Source organism: Phaethon lepturus, unplaced genomic scaffold (assembly GCF_000687285.1).
Source record: "Phaethon lepturus isolate BGI_N335 unplaced genomic scaffold, ASM68728v1 scaffold25123, whole genome shotgun sequence".
Lineage (NCBI taxonomy): Eukaryota > Metazoa > Chordata > Aves > Phaethontiformes > Phaethontidae > Phaethon > Phaethon lepturus.
In genome coordinates this window covers 1178-22160 of record NW_010527348.1, presented here as the reverse complement: position 1 = coordinate 22160, position 20983 = coordinate 1178, and the positions used below count along the sequence as shown (strand labels likewise).

At 42.0% G+C, this 20983-nt stretch overlaps 2 protein-coding genes across 2 annotated transcripts in view; one reads left to right on the top strand and one right to left on the bottom strand.

Annotated features, from left to right (window-relative positions):
• The window catches only part of ENTPD5 (ectonucleoside triphosphate diphosphohydrolase 5), a 19875-nt gene extending 10757 nt beyond the window's left edge, over positions 1 to 9118 (top strand). Inside the window, exons 8-14 of the mRNA XM_010283360.1 lie at positions 2303 to 2382; positions 3928 to 3989; positions 5441 to 5542; positions 6303 to 6443; positions 6779 to 6835; positions 8367 to 8482; positions 8658 to 9118. Of these exons, the coding sequence (XP_010281662.1) occupies positions 2303 to 2382; positions 3928 to 3989; positions 5441 to 5542; positions 6303 to 6443; positions 6779 to 6835; positions 8367 to 8482; positions 8658 to 8744 (645 nt within the window). The 3' untranslated portion in view covers positions 8745 to 9118. The remainder of the gene's footprint in view (positions 1 to 2302; positions 2383 to 3927; positions 3990 to 5440; positions 5543 to 6302; positions 6444 to 6778; positions 6836 to 8366; positions 8483 to 8657) is intronic.
• Positions 9119 to 12990: 3872 nt separating this feature from the next.
• On the bottom strand, positions 12991 to 20489 carry COQ6 (coenzyme Q6 monooxygenase). Its single transcript, XM_010283361.1, has 11 exons — positions 20336 to 20489; positions 19560 to 19618; positions 18297 to 18420; positions 17732 to 17862; positions 17257 to 17364; positions 17092 to 17154; positions 16676 to 16783; positions 16055 to 16257; positions 14824 to 14939; positions 14245 to 14411; positions 12991 to 13138 (listed from the first exon to the last, which is right to left on the bottom strand). Exons 1-11 carry the CDS (start codon positions 20487 to 20489, stop codon positions 13109 to 13111), a joined length of 1263 nt encoding a protein of 420 aa, XP_010281663.1. The 3' UTR covers positions 12991 to 13108.
• Between the last annotated feature and the right edge of the window lie 494 nt (positions 20490 to 20983).

Below are 20983 nucleotides of genomic sequence, written 5' to 3'. Positions count from 1 at the left end.
CCCCCCAGTCTATTAGCAGATCTTCATTAAATTTTGGAAGGGAGTGTCTTATGGGGCAAATGTCTTTTATAATAGCACAGCCAACCCCTCTTTGTTTTCTTATAAATTTCTTCTTATTTTCTGGGGGAATTCCCCTTTCTGCCCCTCAGTCCATCTCTGCTGGATTTGTCAGGTATTCTATAGTGCTTTAGAAACAGTTTCAACTGGGACCTAAGTCTAATGTTTTCATGGGAAAATTACATGGGTATTGGAAGGGTACTATACCACTCTATACCTTGGTATTGTGAAGTTGGTTTTGTCCCCTTTCTGAAGGAGTCCTTTGTTTAGCATGTTTTTTGTTTACAGAAAATTGAGATTCTCAAAGGGTGTTCGGTGACCACAAAACACATGGTTTTCATTTCAGGATATTTTAGTTCTGCAATGGTGGGTCATGTTGAAACATGATGTGCAACCTTATCCTGTTCAGCAAAGCGTCAAGCACTCTGCGCTTGCCCTCTGTTTTGTGTTGATAACACCTGCTGAAGTGGGCACTGGACCAAGAGGAAAGGGTGTTGCATATCAGGGTTTTGGAGAATAAATAGGGCTGTGAAGTAGGCTGAACTGCGGCTCAGGATTCAGACGTCTCCTTGGAGCCTTGCAGGAAAATGCCTCGAGGGTTTGCTACTGACCAGGACCAATGGTGTGAATTCATAGGGCAGCGTGGAATTCAAGGTTCAACCTTGCCTGCTTGTACGTTATGTCTGCTTCTTGCCTGTATTGTCAAGTTCATCCAAAAAAGCACGTACATAGCTCAGTACATTTCTGAGTTGTTCCCATCTGACAGAATTAGCAGGGATTTTGCCCTTTGATTTGCAGAGGGGTTTTTTCCCTTCCTGCAGTCTGAGGCAGCCACATGTTTACTTTTGTATTAATTTTGAACAAAATGCTGTAACAGTAAAAGATTCATTAATGAAATACAGATTACAAGCAAATAGAGGATATGTAATAGTAACTGCATGGAGCTGTTTTTAAGCTAGTGTTATGTTTCTCGTGGTATTATTGCTGAAGTGATAAGCAACTGAAAACCAACCATAATCATTATGAAATTGTCTGGTGCCTGCTCCATTGGGGAGGGGTGTGAAGATTTCTACATTTTTGTGGAAGGCATGAAAAAAGCCAGTTGTTTTCTCCAATTTTTTTTTTTTTTTTTCAGGATCTCTCCTTTTTTAAAGTTTTTGGGATGTAAGGTTTAAGAACAGAACTCACAATATAGCAGGGTCTGGGAGTGTTGGGTAAAGGATGTGACCACCATTCCAATGAAAATCTACCTGAGGCCCAAAACAAATCTCATTTTTTCATTTGTTCAGGAGAAACTCAAGCTGACAAATCTTTCAGCTTCAAGCAGGCTTCTGTCTAGGACTCTACAATTCCAGATCTGGGTTATTTTTGCTGCATCTGCTTACTTGAATGGTAACTACAGGGATTGTGCAGCTTCGGTCCTCTCTGAGATTCTGCTGCTTGGCCCAGATTAACAGAGTGTCTGACATGAATGCACAGGGCCAAGAAGGGATGGGAGAATGAGGTCATTAGCAGAGGAATGACAGAAACTGGGAGTGAGATCTTGGGGACTGGAAACAAAGGAACAGTAAATGAGCCCTGAAGTGGTTCAGGTTTACAAGAATAGGACAGTTAGTCTGGCAAGAAGGTAGGGACTGAGTACCAGTGGGGTGGAGGTGCGCACAGAGGGAAGACTGTGAAAGGAGGAAAACTGGAGGTGGTGAGACAAGAGGTTAATTTAGAGGAAAGCACTTAAACCAGGAGGTAAAGCAGCCCTAAGACTGGGAGTGAGTGGTCAGACTGTTTCCTTGAGTATCAGCATGACATTTAACATGGTGAAAATGTGGCCTATACTTCGCATTTTTAATTCTTCTGAGCTCTTGAATCTAGAGATATCTAGCCTGACTTGCAAAAGTTCATAGCACTTCTAGTGCAGCTGATTTTGTTGGAGACTCTCTATATAGACTAGCACGTGAGTACCCTGGAAAATTCAGGCATCCTGAATTAGAAAGTATTTTCATCCTCATCTGTTGCACTTCCCTGTTATACACTGAAGTAACACAAAGATGCATATAAATAAACTCGGTGTTAAAAGCTGCAGATATTACAGCAGTGGGCACCACTGGAAAACTGTTCTTTGTTTTCAAAACAGATCAGATGAGTGTGCAATAAACCCTATGGGTATATTTATGATATTACATCAAAGCTGGTTATTTTTTATTGCATAATAGAAACTAAAAGATTTCTTCTTTTACTTAACTTTTAGGCAACTTTGAAGGAAACCCCTGGGGATTTTCTTACCTCATTTGAAATGTTTAATAGCACCTACAAGCTCTATACCCACAGGTGAGGAGCAAAAAGGCTGCTGTCTCTGCTGGGAAAATCAGTCTTTTTGCTTTCTGTAGCCCCTGAGCTAACCACAAATGGCCATGTCATCCTGTTACCGTTGGGACCATGACCTTTTTACTAGTTTTCTTATCTGCTTGAAACATTAGTTGAAGTGGAACATGACATTAGTTGACTGGAAATGTTCCAGGATCATGTTTAATATCACTGCAAGGGAATACTAGTCAGTCTGTCAGATAAAGAGGAAGCATGAGTCACTATATTTAAGGAGAAGAATTCTTATTATTGGATTCAAGCCAAATATTCTGGACCAAGCAGAAAGGTGGATAAAAGGAAAGTAGTCAGAACTAAACCTGGTCAGAGATTTGGAAAGAGGACCTTCCTGAGACTTTTTCCTTCTTAGTTCAAAATGGCACATCTCATCAGCAACAGGATGAAAAGTAAAACCTAGACTGATGTAAACCAAAGAGAGACAACCACAAGCAGCTGATACAGACCATGGAGCACAACAGATTCTTGAACCAATTGGAGGGGATATTTGGCCTGGAATAATATAATTGTGCTTACTGTGTTAAGCTAACAAGTTCCTGAGATGTCAGCAGTGAAATTCAGAGAGTTTACCTGCATGACTTACAGTCCAATGAGAACTTGACCGCGTATAATAGAGAGTTAGTCTCAGCCCATTACTAGTGGGGTGAGGATTATCATCTCAGTCAGTTAAGAGTATGCTTACTTGGCAACAGAGCTGGTTTAATAGCCCTCCTTCCCTGTTGCTTACAGTTACTGATGTAACTGATTGCTGTGTTCATCAATACAGTCTATTAGATCACTTAAAATAATTGGAATTGAAAAGCATCTCCGAAAAAAGGAGGGAGCTGGAGGTTAGTTTAACTCTGATTATTCTGTAAATGTTTGTATTGACATGACTAAAGGGATAAGCAGCCAAACAGAGGTGGGAATGAAAGGCCAACAGGTTTTTAATCTAGCTGTGTTGCTGAAGCCAGCAACGTGTAATGACATTCTTACAAATGTTGTTCACATCCTAGTTTGTAATGAGTATAGAAGTAATCCATGGAGTCAAACAGGTGAATTTCACACAAAGGCACAACTCCTATTTAGTGGGAGGTCCTGCAGTTCTCCTATTAGTTCTGCCCTAAGAGCACATAGTCTTATGTATATGACATAAGAATGGCCATCCTATTCCCCATGTGCTCCTCACATACCCTTCTTTCTCCCTTGTTTTTAAGACTGCATTTTTGCTTTTCATGAATGTCTTGTAGAAATGTCACATCAGCTCTAATTACTTTCTGCAGTTTTAGATTTACCCATTTTAGAGCTCTTTATAATTCTTGGGTTTGTGTCACTCTTTTGGTACTTGGAATTGGTCTGGCAAAGGGAACACTCTGTTTTAGAGAGGGGAGACTTGTGGGAAGTAGAGGAAGGAAATTTGGTTTGGGTGTTCCAGAATTTAGGAAGAGGTTATGGGTAAATTATATCAGATGTGCAAAAATTAAAACTGTAATGTCTGTCTTTTGTTGTTTCCAGCTATTTGGGGTTTGGACTAAAAGCTGCCAGACTAGCAACGCTTGGAGCTTTGAATATGGAGGGTATGTTCATATGATAAAACATCCAGGATTTTTAAGAGACTGTTAGACTTAAGTCTTGTGTCAGCAGCCCTTTTCCTGTGTCTTTGCTTCTGTATCTTGTGCTTTTCTATGTTTTCGCTGGTGTAATTCTGTCTGGAAACAGACTACTGCTTGTTAAGGAGTTGTCTTGTGAGACAGCTGCTTTTCCCTATTTCCAGGTTTGGCCAACAGTGAGACTGAGAGCAAATTCCAGAAATGTGCACATGGGAACATATCAAACACCATATAGATACGGTCAGCCAAAACCACACAGCTTTACAAGCATCCACAGAAACACAAACAGCACGAATCCTTTCCTAAGGATCGCTGCTTAGGCCAAACCCACTTTGCAGGTGTCTCTGATATCTGCCTGGCCCACCATGTTCCCCCAGACCTCCTGTTGCATTCACTGACTAGTCTAGCTTGAAGTCCACGAGTGTGTCACACACATTCCACTCAGTAACCTGAAGGCGTACTTGCATTCCTGAGTCTTTCCAGCCTCTGACCCAGACCTTAGGTCCTTCCAGTCTTCATGCCCAGACGTTGGGCCTTTTGTTCAGTCTCTGGCCAGGGCCTGGGCTCTTTCCACCTTCTGGATTCTCACTTGCCAGCTAGATGGACTTGTGTTAATCACTGGAATGTACTCAACTCAAAAACAGTTGGCAATGGGGTTTAAGAAGAAGGTAGGACAGGCTGCAGTGATTGGTCACAAGGCTCAGCCAGAAAAGCATACTGACCAGCTGCCTGCTTGCTCATGATTGCCATCTTCTCTTGTCCCTTCCATTTTCCCACACTTGCACTTCCCTTGATCCCTTGATTCCCCCTTTCCCTGCCTTTGAGCCTTCCCCTAAACATCCCATAGTAAATTTTGCACAGTCCCATAATCCCCCTCAACCATTCTGTAAGAAGTTTGCTTTTTCTGTGAGACCTATGCTGGCCACAATAATCATGTTTTTTTCTTACCAGTTACGGTATTTCTGGTTGAACTCTTCAGGGGTACATTCAGTGGATCCTGTAGTGGCCATTGATCAGTGTCTTAGGAGGTTTTGTCTTTGTTGCTCAGTTGCTTTGTTTCGGTTATCTGCTGTTCGTTAAGGTTTGTGTGTCTGTGTGTTTAATTAATTACCTCTTTTTTTTCTTGTCTTCTATGGTGAACAGCCATTATCCAGATATCCTTGTACCATTTGTCTCCCATTAACAAATGACAAGCCCAGCTGCTCTGCAGCTTGCAGGACAAAATGGACACAACTTTTCCAGACTGAGACTGGTCCTTAATTCATAATCAGTTTGTGTGGCATCCATCAATTCAGATTTCTGTACTTTTGCTTAAAGACCTTGATGAAGATCTTTCAGCCTCTTATTTTCTCGTTCTGCATATTGATAACTGTGTTGAATGTTGTCCTTTCTGACTCTCCCCTCTGGTTTCATTCCAGCTGTGGATGGACAAATGTTCCGCAGTTCTTGTTTGCCAAAGCAGCTGGAGGCAGAGTGGCACTTCGGGGGAGTGAAATACCGGTATGGTGGCAACAAAGAAGGTAATCTAAGGAGACTTGTTGCTTCTTGTAAGATAAGTCTTGTCTTAAGCTGTAAGAGTAGCTGGCCTGCACTCTCCATACTCTGAGATCACTCTCTGTGATCTCTTATTACAAATGCTACTTTTATAGGAAACACTAGGAGTTTGCCAATGAGAGTGCTTTTTCTGAGGCTTTGAGCTAAGCGCAAAAACTCTGGCTGTGTTAGGGTACAATAACTGGTAGGCCACAGTGTATCTCACTTGTGGAACTATTTCTTAAGATGCATCCCTAATGCTGCAGACAGAGGGTGAAGCTGCTACTGTCAGTGACTAGAACAGACCCCTTTGGTGACTGATGTTGCTTTGCTTTACAGTGGGGAATATGAGAGCTGAGTTGCAGATTTGGTGTGTGTGGAGTGGATTGATAAAACTACAGTGTGATGGAGAGGGAAACTAAGGTTTTATCTAGCAGGTGGTAGCAAATGTAAATGAGATTCTGCTGACCACAGAACATAACAATGGGAGTTTTGTCTGATGTGGAAGAAGCTTTTCATGCACCTATGCTAGTTTGTGCCTCACACCTTTCAGATACGTTGCTATGATCTGCTCTAACCAGTTCCACTTGCCTGCATGCAGGTGGATTATGAAGGGATATCTAAGTTCTTCTCACCTATTCTGACGCTTTAATCTCTGCTTCTTCCCTTTTTCATCCTATTGCCACTGATTCTTCCATTTCCTGGATATGCCTCTTTGGCTCACACCACCTGTGTTTGTCCTGACAGGAGAAACAGGATTCAAGCCTTGCTACTTGGAAGTACTCAAGGTTGTCAAAGGGAAACTGCACCAACCAGATGAGATTCGTGGAAGTTCTTTCTATGCTTTCTCCTATTACTATGATCGTGCAGTTGACACCAACCTAATTGGTAAATTGGTTTGGGATAATCTATTACGTGTGAGCATGTCATCCAGAAGGTAGACAGAGGAACCCTGGAGGCTGGAGCCATGGGGAGCAGGGAAAAGCAACGGTGTTGAGAAGGACGAAGTACACAAAATGCCTTCAGGGAATGATCTGTCAGTGCAGTTTGATGTTCAGAGTTCAGCAGATGAGACTTGCGCTCTGAGCTGCAGTTATACTTGCAGCTCTGTCCTCTGTTACCAACAGATAGCCCAGCATCATGGGCTGTGCTCTAGGGTCAACTTAGATATAGAACACAAATGCTTTCAGGTCTCTGATGTTTGCCCACCTCTTCTTTTTCAGATTATGAACAAGGAGGTGTTCTGGAAGTGAAAGATTTTGAAAGAAAAGCCAAAGAAGGTAATAGTCATGAGACTTGGGAAACTGGTGGGGATGAGAAATAACAAAACCATGAATGTTTATAGGCAGTACATAATGTGAGTTTGACTTTTTAAATGAAGTTTGTTTAACCTTTATTCCACTTACACCTTCTATGTCATGTTACTTAGCTTTTATTAGCCAAAACCTGTAACTGTTGCAGAAAGAAGTACTGAAGAGCAGTGAGGGGAAACAAAGTGTTAGTGGTTTTGCAGTTGTGTTCAGGAGAGGAGGGAGATAGTACATAAATGTCAGTACAACAGTGAATTTCCTGTATCAAGAGATCCTTCTGTCAAACTGCAACTCTCTGAGTTTAGGAGAGTGCCGACTTCTGTAAGTCTTTCACCTTAAATCCTTTTTAATCTCTAACAAAATGGAGGGAGAGAACAGAGGTTGTTTAAGTCTGACAGCCTCTTCTGCATTCCTTTCCCTCCCCCTGACTTTTTTCCTGAGTACTTGTTCTAGTTTTGTACCTCCTCCTGTGAAAAAAAGAGCTCCCACTCTGCCATACTACTGATGGCTAAAACTTTAGCTTACAGAGCAAGACATTTCCTCTGAATTGTGATCATCCTCATCATGATTAGTAGACCGTATTTGTCACCAGGAGATGCTTAATCATGTAGTTCAGGACTGACTTTTTTCTAAAATAGGACCTAAATTCTAATGATTTTTCAGTTAAACTTAATCTCCCTAGAAACTTAGATGGTTTTGAATAGGGGGATTAGGCTCTAAAGTTTGAGTGTGTTTGTTTTAGTTTGTTTCCCTGGATACTGAGAGAGCTTATTTCCAAAGATGCAGCTAAGATGTTATCTGACACCATCAAACCATTTATTTAGAGCATCAGGAGATCAATTCTATGATCCTAAATTAATGCTGCTCTTTCTCATGTCAGTAGGAGGAGGATGCTGCTTATCAGTTTCTAAAAAGAAGTGAACTCTGCTCTTGATGCTTGTAGAACAGGGCAGTAACAGTAGGACCAGAAGACAACACTTACTGTAAATCCCTTTCCCAGTCACTGTCACCCTTACTGTGGAATCTTAACTTAGCTGCAGTGAGGGAGTAGCCTCTTCCATGTCCTCGGACAGGTGTAGTTGGAAAAATATAAAAGAAGGTGCCAGCCTAGAGGGTGGAGTCCATTACTTGAGCCATCCTTGGACACCAGACAAGGAAGACAAATGATACTGTGTTCTTGAAAGACCAAGTAATAACCAGCTCTCTGCCAGTTATCAGCTGAGCAGAGATTCAGGCTTCAAAAGAACTATGTGGATTATGTATATATATTATATATATACTATTAAAAGATGTGAGTTAAGAGAAACTGGAAGTACTATATGGTTTATTCTCCAACATTACAGAACAGCTGTGTAGCATGTACCATGTGTCATATGTACCTGTTAATAGAAGTGGGTGGCTTGTTTTAGTAGGCTTTGGCCTGAGGTCAATTCAAATGTATAATGTAGATAAAAGCTCCATTATTTTGCTGAAATCCCTTTTTTTTTCCTTCCTTCTCTAGTCTGTGATAACATGGAGAGGTACAAGTCAGCCAGTCCTTTCCTCTGCATGGATCTCACTTATATCACTGCTTTACTAAAGGAAGGTTTTGGCTTTAGGGACAACACACTCTTACAGGTGAGAAAAACAGTTAAATCCCAAAGTCAGCTTCCAAATTTCTCTTATCAATCAGCATTTTTCTAGCTAGTTATCTACTGAGTCTTTCCAAGGTCATTACATCTAGTTGCTGTCATCTGTGCAACATACGAATCTAGAGAACTGTCGGGAACAGCTTCTTTTTCTTCCTTTATAGTTAACAAAGAAAGTGAACAACATAGAGACAAGCTGGACTTTGGGTGCTACTTTTCACCTACTGCAATCTCTGGGGATAACTTATTGAGCTGTGACATTCCTGTGGACTTCAGTATTTCTGAGAAGCTGAGAAAGGAAATTGAAATCTCCAGGTACGTTGTTCAGCTGGGGTTTGTCACAGAGCAGAGCAAGGACCAAAGCAATAGAACAGATCTTCACCCGGGACTGCCATCGTGCATAATGAGAGTGGCCACAGTATGATTTGTAATTGTGATTGATTGCCATAAATGATCCAGAAGCTGCCTTCTGAAAGTCACAAGACCTAAACTCCAGCGGAGTATCTGCAAGGGGCTCAAAGCCAGCTTTCACCAGCACATTTGTAACAAGTAGCATAGAGTACCTGGTATGTGGTTGTAGACTACAGACATGTGATTTCCCCTCCCCTTTTATTTTAAACGTACATAACTTAAGTTTGCTTGTGAGATGTTAAATACAGAAATTAAAGATGGCATCAACAGTCATTCAGAGAAATGTGAACAACTCTGGATGCTGGAGCCTCCACGTTCCAAGTACCTGGCTGTTAGCTTAGTTAACATGCTGCAAGACGACTCAGATCTTTCAAGAAGGGGCCTGCTGTAAGTACATTTTGGGCATGGTTTTGGGAAAGGTGTTGGCTAAAACGTAGGTTGTAGTTTACCGAGTGTCTCTTCAGGCAGCAGTCGTTTCCTAAGCTGAATGTGTGCTTGACTGTTTGTGTTCCTTTTTGCTGCCCTTTACAAATCTGTGCAGCTATACCATACATCTGGCTACCAGACCTGATAACTTGATTCATTTAGCATGTAGTCATAACACATAGTTGTGCTGGCGCAACTAGACAGCAGTGCCAGCTATTTAAACTCCACTGCCAAAAGAAATGCTTGTCACATTACACCCACAAGGAAATTAAGGGTGCAGTCCGATGAAATGGCTGATCTGATAGCTCACTTAGCTGTGAGAGGCAGTTCTGTTTCTCTGCTCTCAGCAAGGCACTCCTGCAGCCACCTTTCCTTGGATGCTGATGCTCCTCAGGTTCCTCAGTGAACCAATCCACAACACCAAACTGGAGTTAAATCAGCTCACCAAAGAGTCAAGCCTAGTGTTAGCACAAGGGAAACGGGCACACGCAGCCCAGAGAGACCTGCCAGGCCAGCAAGCTGTTAGACCACCACAGCCCATTTTGTCGGAGTGAGCTCTAAGGTGTGGTTTCTCAGCTGAAAGTTGGGGCTCATCTGTTCCTGAGCTCTCCTTAGGAACCTCCTCTAAATGCAGCGCTGTGGTGAAACAGGTTGTTTTTTCAGTTGTTTAATAGATGAAGATGGGGAGAGGGGAATTAGCATCAGAAATGGAGGGAGAACAAGAGCAGAAGTAGCTTTGCTTTTTCTCATCCCTTGTTTGCTTATTCCTTGTTCATTTTAAATTGTTTTAAATGCCATTTCTCTTTAATTCAATACAGTGGAGTTGGACCCATAAAATGGTGTATGCAGCCCTGCATTGCTCTGGAATTATTTTTATTATATACAGCAGGGCTTTAGGAACAGTGCATCCAATGAAGGGATTGCAGCTGTTTAGGAAGCCCAAGACTTCTGTCAGGATAGCATGAAGCTGTGTGAGTAACAATTTAAAGTGAATCTTGTAATCTCTTTTCACACCAAATACATAGAATCAATGAAAGATCAATATTTTAAATAAAGCATCTTGTCAGATAGGCTAGAAAGCTGGGCTGTAAGATCCTGGCTTTCTTGGTTTAATTGGCTGTAGAGAACATCAAGATTGCTCAAATGCCTTGAGGCTCCAAGTGTGGACCTTGCATTGTCCTATATAGAAACAGCTGTAGCGACAACTTTTTCCACCCCATGAAATAGGTGGCAGCTAGCTCATCAAAAATTAGTATCTCCTACTCACCATGGATTGTGTAAGGTAAAGATGAATTTACCTCAGTGGTAAGAACAAAGAGTTATTACTCATGTGACTAGGGGAGGCTTTTTTCCACTGATCTCATGACGAACGCTTTCCTGTCAGGCATTTGCAGTTACCCATTTGCTATAACACACCTTTCCCACTCCTATAAAACCAAATACTGCCCTCATGCTACCTTCTCTGCAAACTGGATTTGAAAATAATTGGTAATTCCCAGCAAGGGGAGGAAGTAGCACACTCCTGCCCTCACTAATCTTGCCAAGCAGTTTGGAGACTTAGAAATTTGCCTTACTGTGAGTCCGTTTCCTCTAGTTAGCAGCGCAAGCTTGACTGTGGCTAACCGTACTTGTCCCAGCACTGACACCTTGCTGCAAATTCAGGCTGTTTCATTGAAACATGAAATGCTCATCCTACCTGTACTCCTCCTTACCAGAATCTGTTTTGGGATCCGTGTTGGGAAATTTCTGTGTCACACCAGACTTCTCTTCATTCCTTACTAGGAGCTTCGTTCTGAACATGAAGAAAGTAGTTGTGGCCTCTTCTCAACCACAAACATTTCTTACTCCCCTTCCTAGTGTTTGGCAAAACTTGGTATGTGGTCTAGTCTGTGCAACAAGGTGACTGTAAATGCAACCATTTTGTCTTTGAACAATTGTATTCACTTTTGTATTCTCTGAGAACATGAAGTGGGATGCAGCGGTTACTAGCCAGGCTGTGTTACTCCCGAGAACTAGCTGTTTAATAATGCAAAAGTCTTCTTTTGGTCTGAGCCAGTGCTATGACAAACTCTTGCTAGATCTTGAGGCTAAGAGCCATAAGCAGTGAGGCCGTATTTGAAACGGGAAGGGAACATAAGGAACAAGCAGCAGCAGGTTATCTGCCAACTGAACAGATGCTAGCCCTGAGGAATACTTACAGGGTTGAGTTTTGTCTGAAGGGAGTGTCATGGATTCACCAGGACAGGGAGGATGGTCTAGAACAAGACAAGTACCATGCAGAGAAGTTTCTTTTCTGCGTTCTTTGCCTCAGACTCAGCTACTACAAATCTAGGTGGGAGCACCTGCTCGCCAGTACCAAAGTTGCATTAAATCTGAATGCTCAGGGCCTTCCTTTGTCAGTGGCACAATTCATTAACTAAAGCAAAACTGCTGCTCTCTATCAGGGGCTTGATCCTGCAGTCATGAGAGAAACCAAAACTCTGCTCAAAGGTTTCTTTTGTGAGAAATTGCAGAATTGAGCCCCAGCTGTTTACATCTGAACTACTCAAGGTGGGTGGGGGATCTAGAGAAGCCAGTCAAGTCCTCACACTTACCCCAGTGCAATGAAATTATTTATTAGCTTAACTAAAGACTAAGCAGCCTTGTAAGAGAAGAATTCTACTTGCAGCCCTGATTTTTTCTGTCTCCTCCTTCATAATGTCTTTTAGCCAGTCACTAACAGGAACTGTCTCATATGAGTGACTGAAGAGAAGCACAAGTAATAGCTTTCAGTTTAAAACTTATCTTTCGTTCCTTCTGATGTTAATTCGTGATACTGGTCAACCACATATGTACATCTTGTCCATGGACAGTGCTCACTTAATTTTGTGAGTGTCTAATGCAGGAGGACAGTGTTTGGAACCTAAGACAGAATATCTTTAATGTCTATTTTAAAAATTAAAGCATTTTTAACAATATTCAAGACATTGTGGTGCAGTTTTCTTTCCTAGATATTATTGTTGTCTTGCATCTCTTTTTCATGGAGCCCTTAAGACTAGCCAGTTCCACAAGAAACGGCATTAATAAAGCACCAAGAGAAGGGCAGGGAAAAGGGTGAAAGAAAGTGAGGCAGATTAGAGCTTTAAAACATGTCTGCCACCATGAGTTGTCTCCCTCTGCTGAAAACTACCCCTTCTTTCCAAGTCTATGAAGTGCTAAGAACCCAGGAGTCACATTACAGCTCTAGAAACCATGTCAGAGAAAACTGAAAGTAATTAAGAAGCAAAAGTTGTAGCTGGCAAACTTCAGCACTGCATTTGCCAAAAGACAGACAGCTGTTTCCACCTCAGTCTTCAATTCACAGAATCATTAAGATTGGAAAAGACCTTTAAGATCATCAAGTCCAACCATCAACCCAACACCACCATGCCCAATCATGTCCTGAAGGGCCACATCTATATGTTTTTTGAACACCTCCAGTGATGGTGACTCCAACACCTCCCTGGGCAGCCTGTTCCAATATTTGACCACCACTCAAAAGGCCCAAACCTAAAGCACATAGTACAGATAGTTCTGCAGCTGAAGACATCATGGTACTATAGGAAGAGACCCTAAAACCTCTTGAGGAGAGCAGATGAGACAGAACTTTCACATAAACCAGTGGATGATGTAATACATAGCTCAATCCCTCAGTTTTATTGTTAAATTAAAATAACACAATTCAAAGATTCAAGTCAGTCACAGTCCTTATAAGGGCAATGCATTCACTGGCATGCTGCTGTTCCAAACTGACAACAGATCACTTGCTGGCAAATGCCATGATTTGCTCCTAAAAGAGAAGAAAAAGATAAACAATTGGCAAACTGGCAGTACGCATCCATTCTAGAAAGCAGCTGTAGTCTCCCTCCCTTTTATATATATGGACAACGGTTCTTTGTCAGCCTTTCTATCCCTGTACACTAGAAAATTAAAGAAGTTGCAGCATTCGTTTCCTTCCCCAAGTAGCGTAAAACAGAGTTGTTACCAACAGGTTCTGTGCTCAGAAAGAGAGGTCTTCATTTGCCTTTCTGCTTTAAATGGAGCACTGAACCAGCAGCATAGTCCTCTTTTTAGTGCAACTAATAAAGATGCCGTGCCAGTGGCAGCTACTACACCTGAGGAACTTACTACTCTTCAACTCGGGTAGTGTCTTAACTGTGACGATAACACAAAGGAAACAGGACACCTGTGTTTAACAGGAAGAAGGTGACTTGATTTGTGGAATAAACCATTCAAATCCAGAAATGAGGAATCTAATTTGAGGGTAGGTGGGAGATTTGAGAGCAGGTGGCTTAAGGAACCTCATGAAAATCCAGAAACTTATCGTTTCAGAAACTTATGGTGCAGAATTTAGGCAGACAGGCTGCAAATAGAGGGTCTGTGTTTAAGACCAAACCTCCTCACCACTGGCTTCCTCAGGTAACTTCCATTATAGCGACTTCCACTTCTGCCATGAGGGAACAATTTCACAAGGCAAAACAGCACAGAAACAGGTAACTCATTTGAGCTGCACACCACACCTGATGTCTTTCCTTAGCAAAGATCTGTCTTCATAGGGCTGTGTTTTCGTAGTGCATTTCTGGAATGCAGTTCAAGGTTCCACATTTTCATTCCATAGCATAATAAAGCCAATGACTTCTAACCCCTAACTAGTGTTAGGGAGTACAGAGACTTAGATCCCTTATCTTCCCTTGTGCTGCAGGAGAAAACAGTTACTACTGAGTGGCCAGTTATTTAGGAACTCCTCAGGCTCATTCAGGGGACAAAACCTCAGTTTGACAAGTTAGTATTTTCCAGACAAAAAATGTTACATAAAAATAGTCTTCACCAGCTTGTGTATATTTCAAGAGTAGTTCTGGACTCTTCCTACAGCCCTCGCTAAAGTGAGATTCTTACTTTGACAGGAGGCAGGGCATTTGTTGCTTGCAATCCCCATGTCCTCAGCAACACCAAGGGAGCCAGCCTCGTGGAGTAAAGCCTCTTTAGCACATCAATAGCAGCTATCAAGGAGACATTGTGCCTCTGACGTTCTGTCTCAAACTTTAAGAGGTGTTTTAAGGAGCCTGGAAGAGATAGTTTAACACTCTATGACTTGACACAAATATTTGTGCATCTTATCTATATAGCAGTCTCCACTGACAACTAAAAACACAGAAAGATAACAGAGAAATGGTCGATCTTAGTAAAGGCCTCCTTCCATCAGCTAGTGGTCTTCATCTCACCACCTCTTTAACTACTGTCCTGCAAAACTACTACTTTTTTGAAACAGCTTTGGGATAGAAACTGCATCCAAGAATCTTTTAGCTGCTCCACAGCCAATGGACATCAAAACAGTTTTGCTTCAAAGATGCTTGTGCCTTTGAAACACAGGATAGCAGCACGCTTAACCCACACAGATAATGCCTATCCTGATGTTAGCAGCGAAGGCCGGTATGACTATGATTTTACTGCCACTTCATTGCCTTGGATCCTTACCCAGATCGCTCCCATTGAAGGCTGCTGCACTGAGGTGACGAGCTAAACATGCAATATCGCCAAAGCCCAGGTTTACACCTTGTCCTGCAAGTGGGTGGACTCTGTGCGCTGCATCCCTGGAGCAAGAGAAAACAGAAATTTATATCCCTTCTTGAAGAAAGCCATGTCTGACAAACCTCAGAAGGGATCGGTATAGCACTCCTCGCCTCTTTGCAATGACCACCACCTTACAGCAGCATATAGGCTTTATCCAGTACCTCCTTGCATGCTATGCACCTGACTGCTGCTCCAGTTGTAAGAAACAAGACAAAGGGGAGATAACAAAAAGCAGTTTTGAAAGGAAAAACTATAAAGAGGACTAGCCAAAGTCCTCTCAGATCATCTGTAGAAGAGACCTTAATGGTTTTGTAAGTGACCTCGGCACAACAGGAAGCATATCATTGGCACATCTCACAAACACAAAGTAGATGGGCATCACGAATACAAAGGAGAAGTGGGATATCATTGAATAGAAACAAAATCAGGTTCTTTTATGAGCAGACTTATCTGTAAGGGACAAAGCCAGACATATTGATAAAGAGAGTCTTAGAGAAATGAAATGAAGTTTGGGTATGAAATGTAAGATCATGCACTCTAACAAGCTATAAAGCACAGAGTGCTCCCAAGCACGGAGTGGCTCAACAAGTTGGAAAGATGAGAAGTATCTCGAGTGTTATACAGCATCCAAGAATTCCTGTACACTACCAGTGCATTGCAGCTGTGGCGCAGAAAAAAGTACACACCACCTTAGAATGTAAAAGACGAGATATTTTCTTATTTCTATAGACCACTGTATAAAAGCCTATGACATCCCATCTGTAATAATTTGTAGGTTTTCTCATTTGTGTTCAAGAAAGGTGAGTTTAAAACTCAAACTGGTACACAGTATGGCTGCTACAGTGTTTGGGGAAGTACAGATCCAGCATGAGATACTGGATTGTTTTGCTGCACTACACAAGCCAGAAAAGGGAAAAAATTATCTCGCAATTTACACAGAAAACACACACAACAGACAGAGGGCTAGTCGTATAAAAGGACTTCGTTGGCACAAGAGTACATGGTACAAACTGAGCCCGGATGAAGTCAAACTGAAACTATAAATTATTTGTAACCATCTAATTTGTTGACTGGGAGTCACTATTTCTAACCACATGCCACCCACTCACACAAGGGCTGTCACTGGGGACCTTACCCGATAAGAGCCACGCGGTGCTGGACATACTCTGTCGCATGCCCCATTCCAAGAGGGAACATGGCTCGGCTTTCTGGATCTACTTTAGCAACGCTTGGGGGCAGCTGACGGACTGCAGTCCCTGAGGGTTTCAGGAGTGAAATAGCAGATCGAAACATGGCCCCAGCAGTATCAATGAAGTCAGAGTGGTTTACATTGCTCCACTAAAAAAAACCAAACAAATCTTTAGGTGTTAACCCAAACTAGACATATAAAAGAATCCAGTTGAAAAAAATCTACATGAGCTCCAAACACAGCATTTCAACCACTTGGACAAAACTACATAGTAGCAGAAACTGTCTTCATTGGTTTAGGACATACAAGTTTCCAAATAGGATGAGCATACCCTTCCCACCTTTTTGAAATTTAGTTCAACTTCTTCTGTGACTTTCAGAACTAACCTAATTCAGTCCCAAGGGGTCATCCTTCTCTGCAAAGTGCCTTTTTAATATCATCCTCACCAGAGGAAGGAATTTGAGAATCCACCTCTCCTATTACTATCCTTTAAGCTGTCGGGTTCCGTCGTATTTCTCGTGATTACAACCATGTCAGCCCCATACCCTCCACAAGGCTGATACTCACAAAGGCAGAATTGATGCTATCCACAAAACTTTCCTCATCCATAGCGAGAAGTTCCGATGCATGTTCATGAGATGTAGACCAGACCAGAGAGCTGGCAGTGTCAGACAGCTTGTTTAAGAGTATGTCAGGGGTAAGTATCAAGAGAAAAAGAAGCAAAAATAAACAATCAATGCAAAGTTTTCTCCACTGCCCTGCCCCACACCAGCCCCTCTGCACATTACTCTTCCAGCCCAACTTGCTAAAAGTGGGAAATACCACGGATGAAGTGAGAGGGCAGGAGGGGAAAACAAATCAAATAACTGAAAAGTAAAGGGCAGATGGACAAATTCTTAAGAGACAGAACCAACACTGAAAGGCACAGACAGAAAGTTACTAGAAAAGAACAGACTAAAAACTAAAAAAAAAAGTCATCTTACCGGAAGAAGCGCAATTGGCCCTGTGGGGAGGAACCTCTGCCATGCTACATTATTGTCTGTGGCCTACAGTGGTAAGAAGCAAGTGGACAGTCACAAACTAGTGACCAGGTTCACCTGCTTAAGCCGTTCTGCTGCTTATGGAAAAGTCAATTTGCAGAATTTCACCTCAGACAAATGAAGAGTTGCCACCACAGCTGACTGGTCATACTGATGCTCAATGTTCTTAATTTCAGCTTCTTTCCGGACTACAGAGTTATGACCATCTGCACCAATCTGCAAAACAAAGAGATACAAAGCAACCTCCTCAGCAGCTCCTAAGAAAGCCAATACTTCAGTCTACAAACCTCAGCCTGTATATACACTTTTTTGGTTTATTCAGAAAAACAACAAAAAAAAAAGATTCCCCAAAGACCAGAAGAGGTGGCCCCTTCTGCTCTTGTCCAATTCAGTACAGTCTTCTTGCATCAGGTACAGAAAAAACAATGCACCGTGTCCCATAGCATCTCCGACAGTTAGCCACTCACCTCACTCAAGCCCTCCACGTGGGTGGAGCGGCACACACGGAATCAGAACCAAATCCAGTGGAAAGGACTTGGGCAAGAGATGATGCCTGATCAACAGAAATAAAAAGTTTAGTTACCAGCAGTTTGGTTTGAAGTCTGCGTCCATCAGATAACTCAATTTGGACCCAAGGGCTTGTGTCACAGCTGTGAGAGGGAAGGGGCCAGGTATACCCGACTGCTCTGCTCCCGTAGAAAACCTCCACCCGGTCTGATGGGAACACAAAGTTCTATGGTCACAGCATGATACAGACATGAAAAAGGAAACATCACTACAACAGCAAAGGCCACGCATGTCTTAATGGCACTCTAAGAGCTGATTCTGCAGTTCTTAAGGCACCCTGAAAGAACAGATTTGGCCAACCCTTTGCCACTACAAGGCCTGCTCTGGATAGAAAGCTGCAGATCTTTTCGTTAAGTCTATTTTTGGAGAGACTATGTTCTGGAGAACTACACGTGCAACTGCTTTCTTGCTGTGTAGCCTTCAGATTTCTCCCTCCCCCCAATTCAAGAAGCTGCCTATGTCTCAGAGTTACTTGTTTCATGAATTATCTTTCTCCCTCTCGTAACTTAGTGCACACAACAGAAGGCAAGTAACTAAAAGCTCTCTGCAGGAAATAAAATATTAAAGAAGTTGTCCACTACCTGCTACTGCATCTAACTGTTTTGTGAGAGCAGACATAATGACATCATTCTCCACTATGTAACCCATGTCATCTAAGTCATCTTTCTCAAAAACGATCATGGCTTCTGAACAAGCATCCCACACCTACAAAGGAAAAATACATTACATGAAACTACATGATACAGAAGTGCTGTTCCTTTCAGGGACTATGAATGTATCCATCTTAACAGGAAAAGGACGTGACAATCTAGAAATACAGAACTAGAGGAAACGTCCTGGATTACGAGCCATTCCCAGCTACTGAAGTACATCACATAATTCCTGTCATACAATGATCTAGCTTCATCTCAAAAACTAATTGCAAAGAAAGTTTTTTACACCTACTTTCCTGTTACGTAATTAAAATATGAAGCTACCCTACCACCTTGCTGTGGTTTAACCCCGGCAGGCAGCTCAGCAGCCACACAGCCACTCGCTCACTCCCACCAGGTGAGATGGAAGAGAGAATCAGAAGGGTAAAAGTGAGAGAACTTGTGGGTTGAGACAAAGACAGTTTAATAGGGAAAGCAAAAGCTGCATGTGTAAGAAAAGCAAAACAAGGAATTCATTCACTGCTTCCCATCGGTAGGCAGGTGTTCAGCCATCTCCAGGAAAGCAGGGCTCCATCACACATAACGGTTACTTGGGAAGACAAACGCTGTTAACTATGAACATTCTCCCCTTTGCCCTTCTTCCCCCAGCTTTATACGCCAAGCATGACGTCATATGGTATGGAATATCCCTTTGGTCAGTTGGGGTCAACTGTCCCAGCTGTGTCCCCTCCCAAGTTCTTGTGCACCCCCAGCCTACTCGCTGGTGGTGTTGTGTGAGAAGCAGGAAAGGCCTTGGTGATGTGTAAGCACTGCTCAGCAATAGCTAATATGTGGCTGTGTTACCAACAGTTTTCATCACAAATCCAAAACACAGCACCATACAAGCTACTATGAAGAAAATTAACTCTATCCCAGCCAAAACAAATACACGCCTTTACCTTTATTTCCTGACTAGTACCCATACCTCAGTATCTACAGCTTCCACTAGGAATCAACCTTTCATCCTGCAACATCAAGATTCTGAGAACAGGTATTTCTGAGTAGACTTCTACCCCCAAAAAAGTAACAGGAATCATCATAAGCATGACCTGCCCTTTGCCAAAGAAAAAACCTTTAGATAGTTAATGTAAGTACTTCTGAGAATTCAAAGTAGACAGACTCATAGTACATTTGCAGCCCTAAGTAAGGCACCTGCATTCGCCGGAATGGTTTGAGTCTCAGGCTGCAGACATGATCCCACGCACCAAAACCTGAAAAAGGACACAAATGCATGGAGATACAGTTCACATGTGACATTGAGACCCAAACAAAACTGAAGCTCACTCCATGCTCTCCTCCTCCCTCCCTGACTATCAATGCCTAGACTCTGCTTGCACCATCCCCAGACAAGTCCAGGTCTGCCTCAATACTTTCACAGCTCCAGCATCATATTATTTTACTGTTAACACAAGCCAGTAGAAAAGAAACAAGAGCTTTCCATTAATGCTCTGACTTAACAGTCAGCTCTCACTGTCCTATCACTTCATAATAAAACACGCACAGAAACACACAGCCCTCATTATTTAGAGCATTTCTTTCTCCATAAGGAATCAAGGCTCAAACTTGTCTTTAAAATGAAAATTAGTCAGAAGTAGTGAACTACCAGACTACAGAGCACTAAGTTCATGCTTCTTTTGTGTACAGCACATTCCAGGTGCTATAGAGAGCACCTTACAACCTTTCACTAGCCTAATGTTGCAAATGTTTATATAACGAATCAGACAAAGATAAGAGAACACAGATCCCTGTTACAGAGAGAAGCCTGATTTAATCCTCACAATTCAGCATACAGAATACTAAGAGGCAAAGGCAAATAGTTCTGTTGAGTTTAGGATGAACGCAGCATATCTCAAAGGGGTTTTGTTTAAACAAAATAAAAACAGCTCAAATATACTGTTAAAAATGCAAACAACAGAAATTATACTTACTGCTTAGGAGGGTTGCTGATCCTGGGGAGATGGAACTGACCCTGTTACTGTAACTGTCTGGCATGCGATCATATTCTTTCCTAGGACCAGCCTCCAGCAAAGCAATCTTCTTATCATGGAAGTGGATGTCATGTCCTAAAATAAGCAAATACATGCTTTACTAAAATGCTCTTGCCAAAAATCTCATTTCTTATTTCAGTATCAGTAACGCCTATGCATTTTTGCAATAGGATAGAGTAGATGCAAAACTTAATAAACACATTTACAACACAGGTTTTGACTAGGCAGGTAAACTTTTGTATTTTAAAGCTTTTTCCCTATTATCCTGTAACTGAGACTTTCAACCCTTCTGCAGTTAAGCAAGGATTAAATGTTTTTGTACAAAGTTTACCTTTTTTTTACAAATTTGTGCATATTTTGTCATGAAAGTTCATTATTGAAGTATTAACAAGTGAAATGTACAAAGTTTATTCCACACACAGAACACATTTTTCAGAGCTTAAACGTAAATTCACTAATTAGAACAAGAGATCAAAATAAAACTTCTACGATATCTAGCAACTACATTTATGTTTTCCTTATCCTGATATTGACAGTGGAATTGCACAGGCAGTTTAGACTTCATCTTTCAGTTAAAGAGAACGGGGC

Bases quoted from the DNA above. Each gene is read 5' to 3' on its own strand.
- COQ6 (XM_010283361.1), bottom strand. From the start codon at position 20,489: ATGTATTTGCTTATTTTAGGACATGACATCCACTTCCATGATAAGAAG. The intron at 17,863-18,296 runs GTAGTGGACAAC...TGTTCCCATCAG, and splicing joins ACAGTTAGATGCAGTAGCAG to ACCGGGTGGAGGTTTTCTAC. The intron at 17,155-17,256 runs GTGAAATTCTGC...TTACCACTGTAG, and splicing joins CAACTCTTCATTTGTCTGAG to GCCACAGACAATAATGTAGC.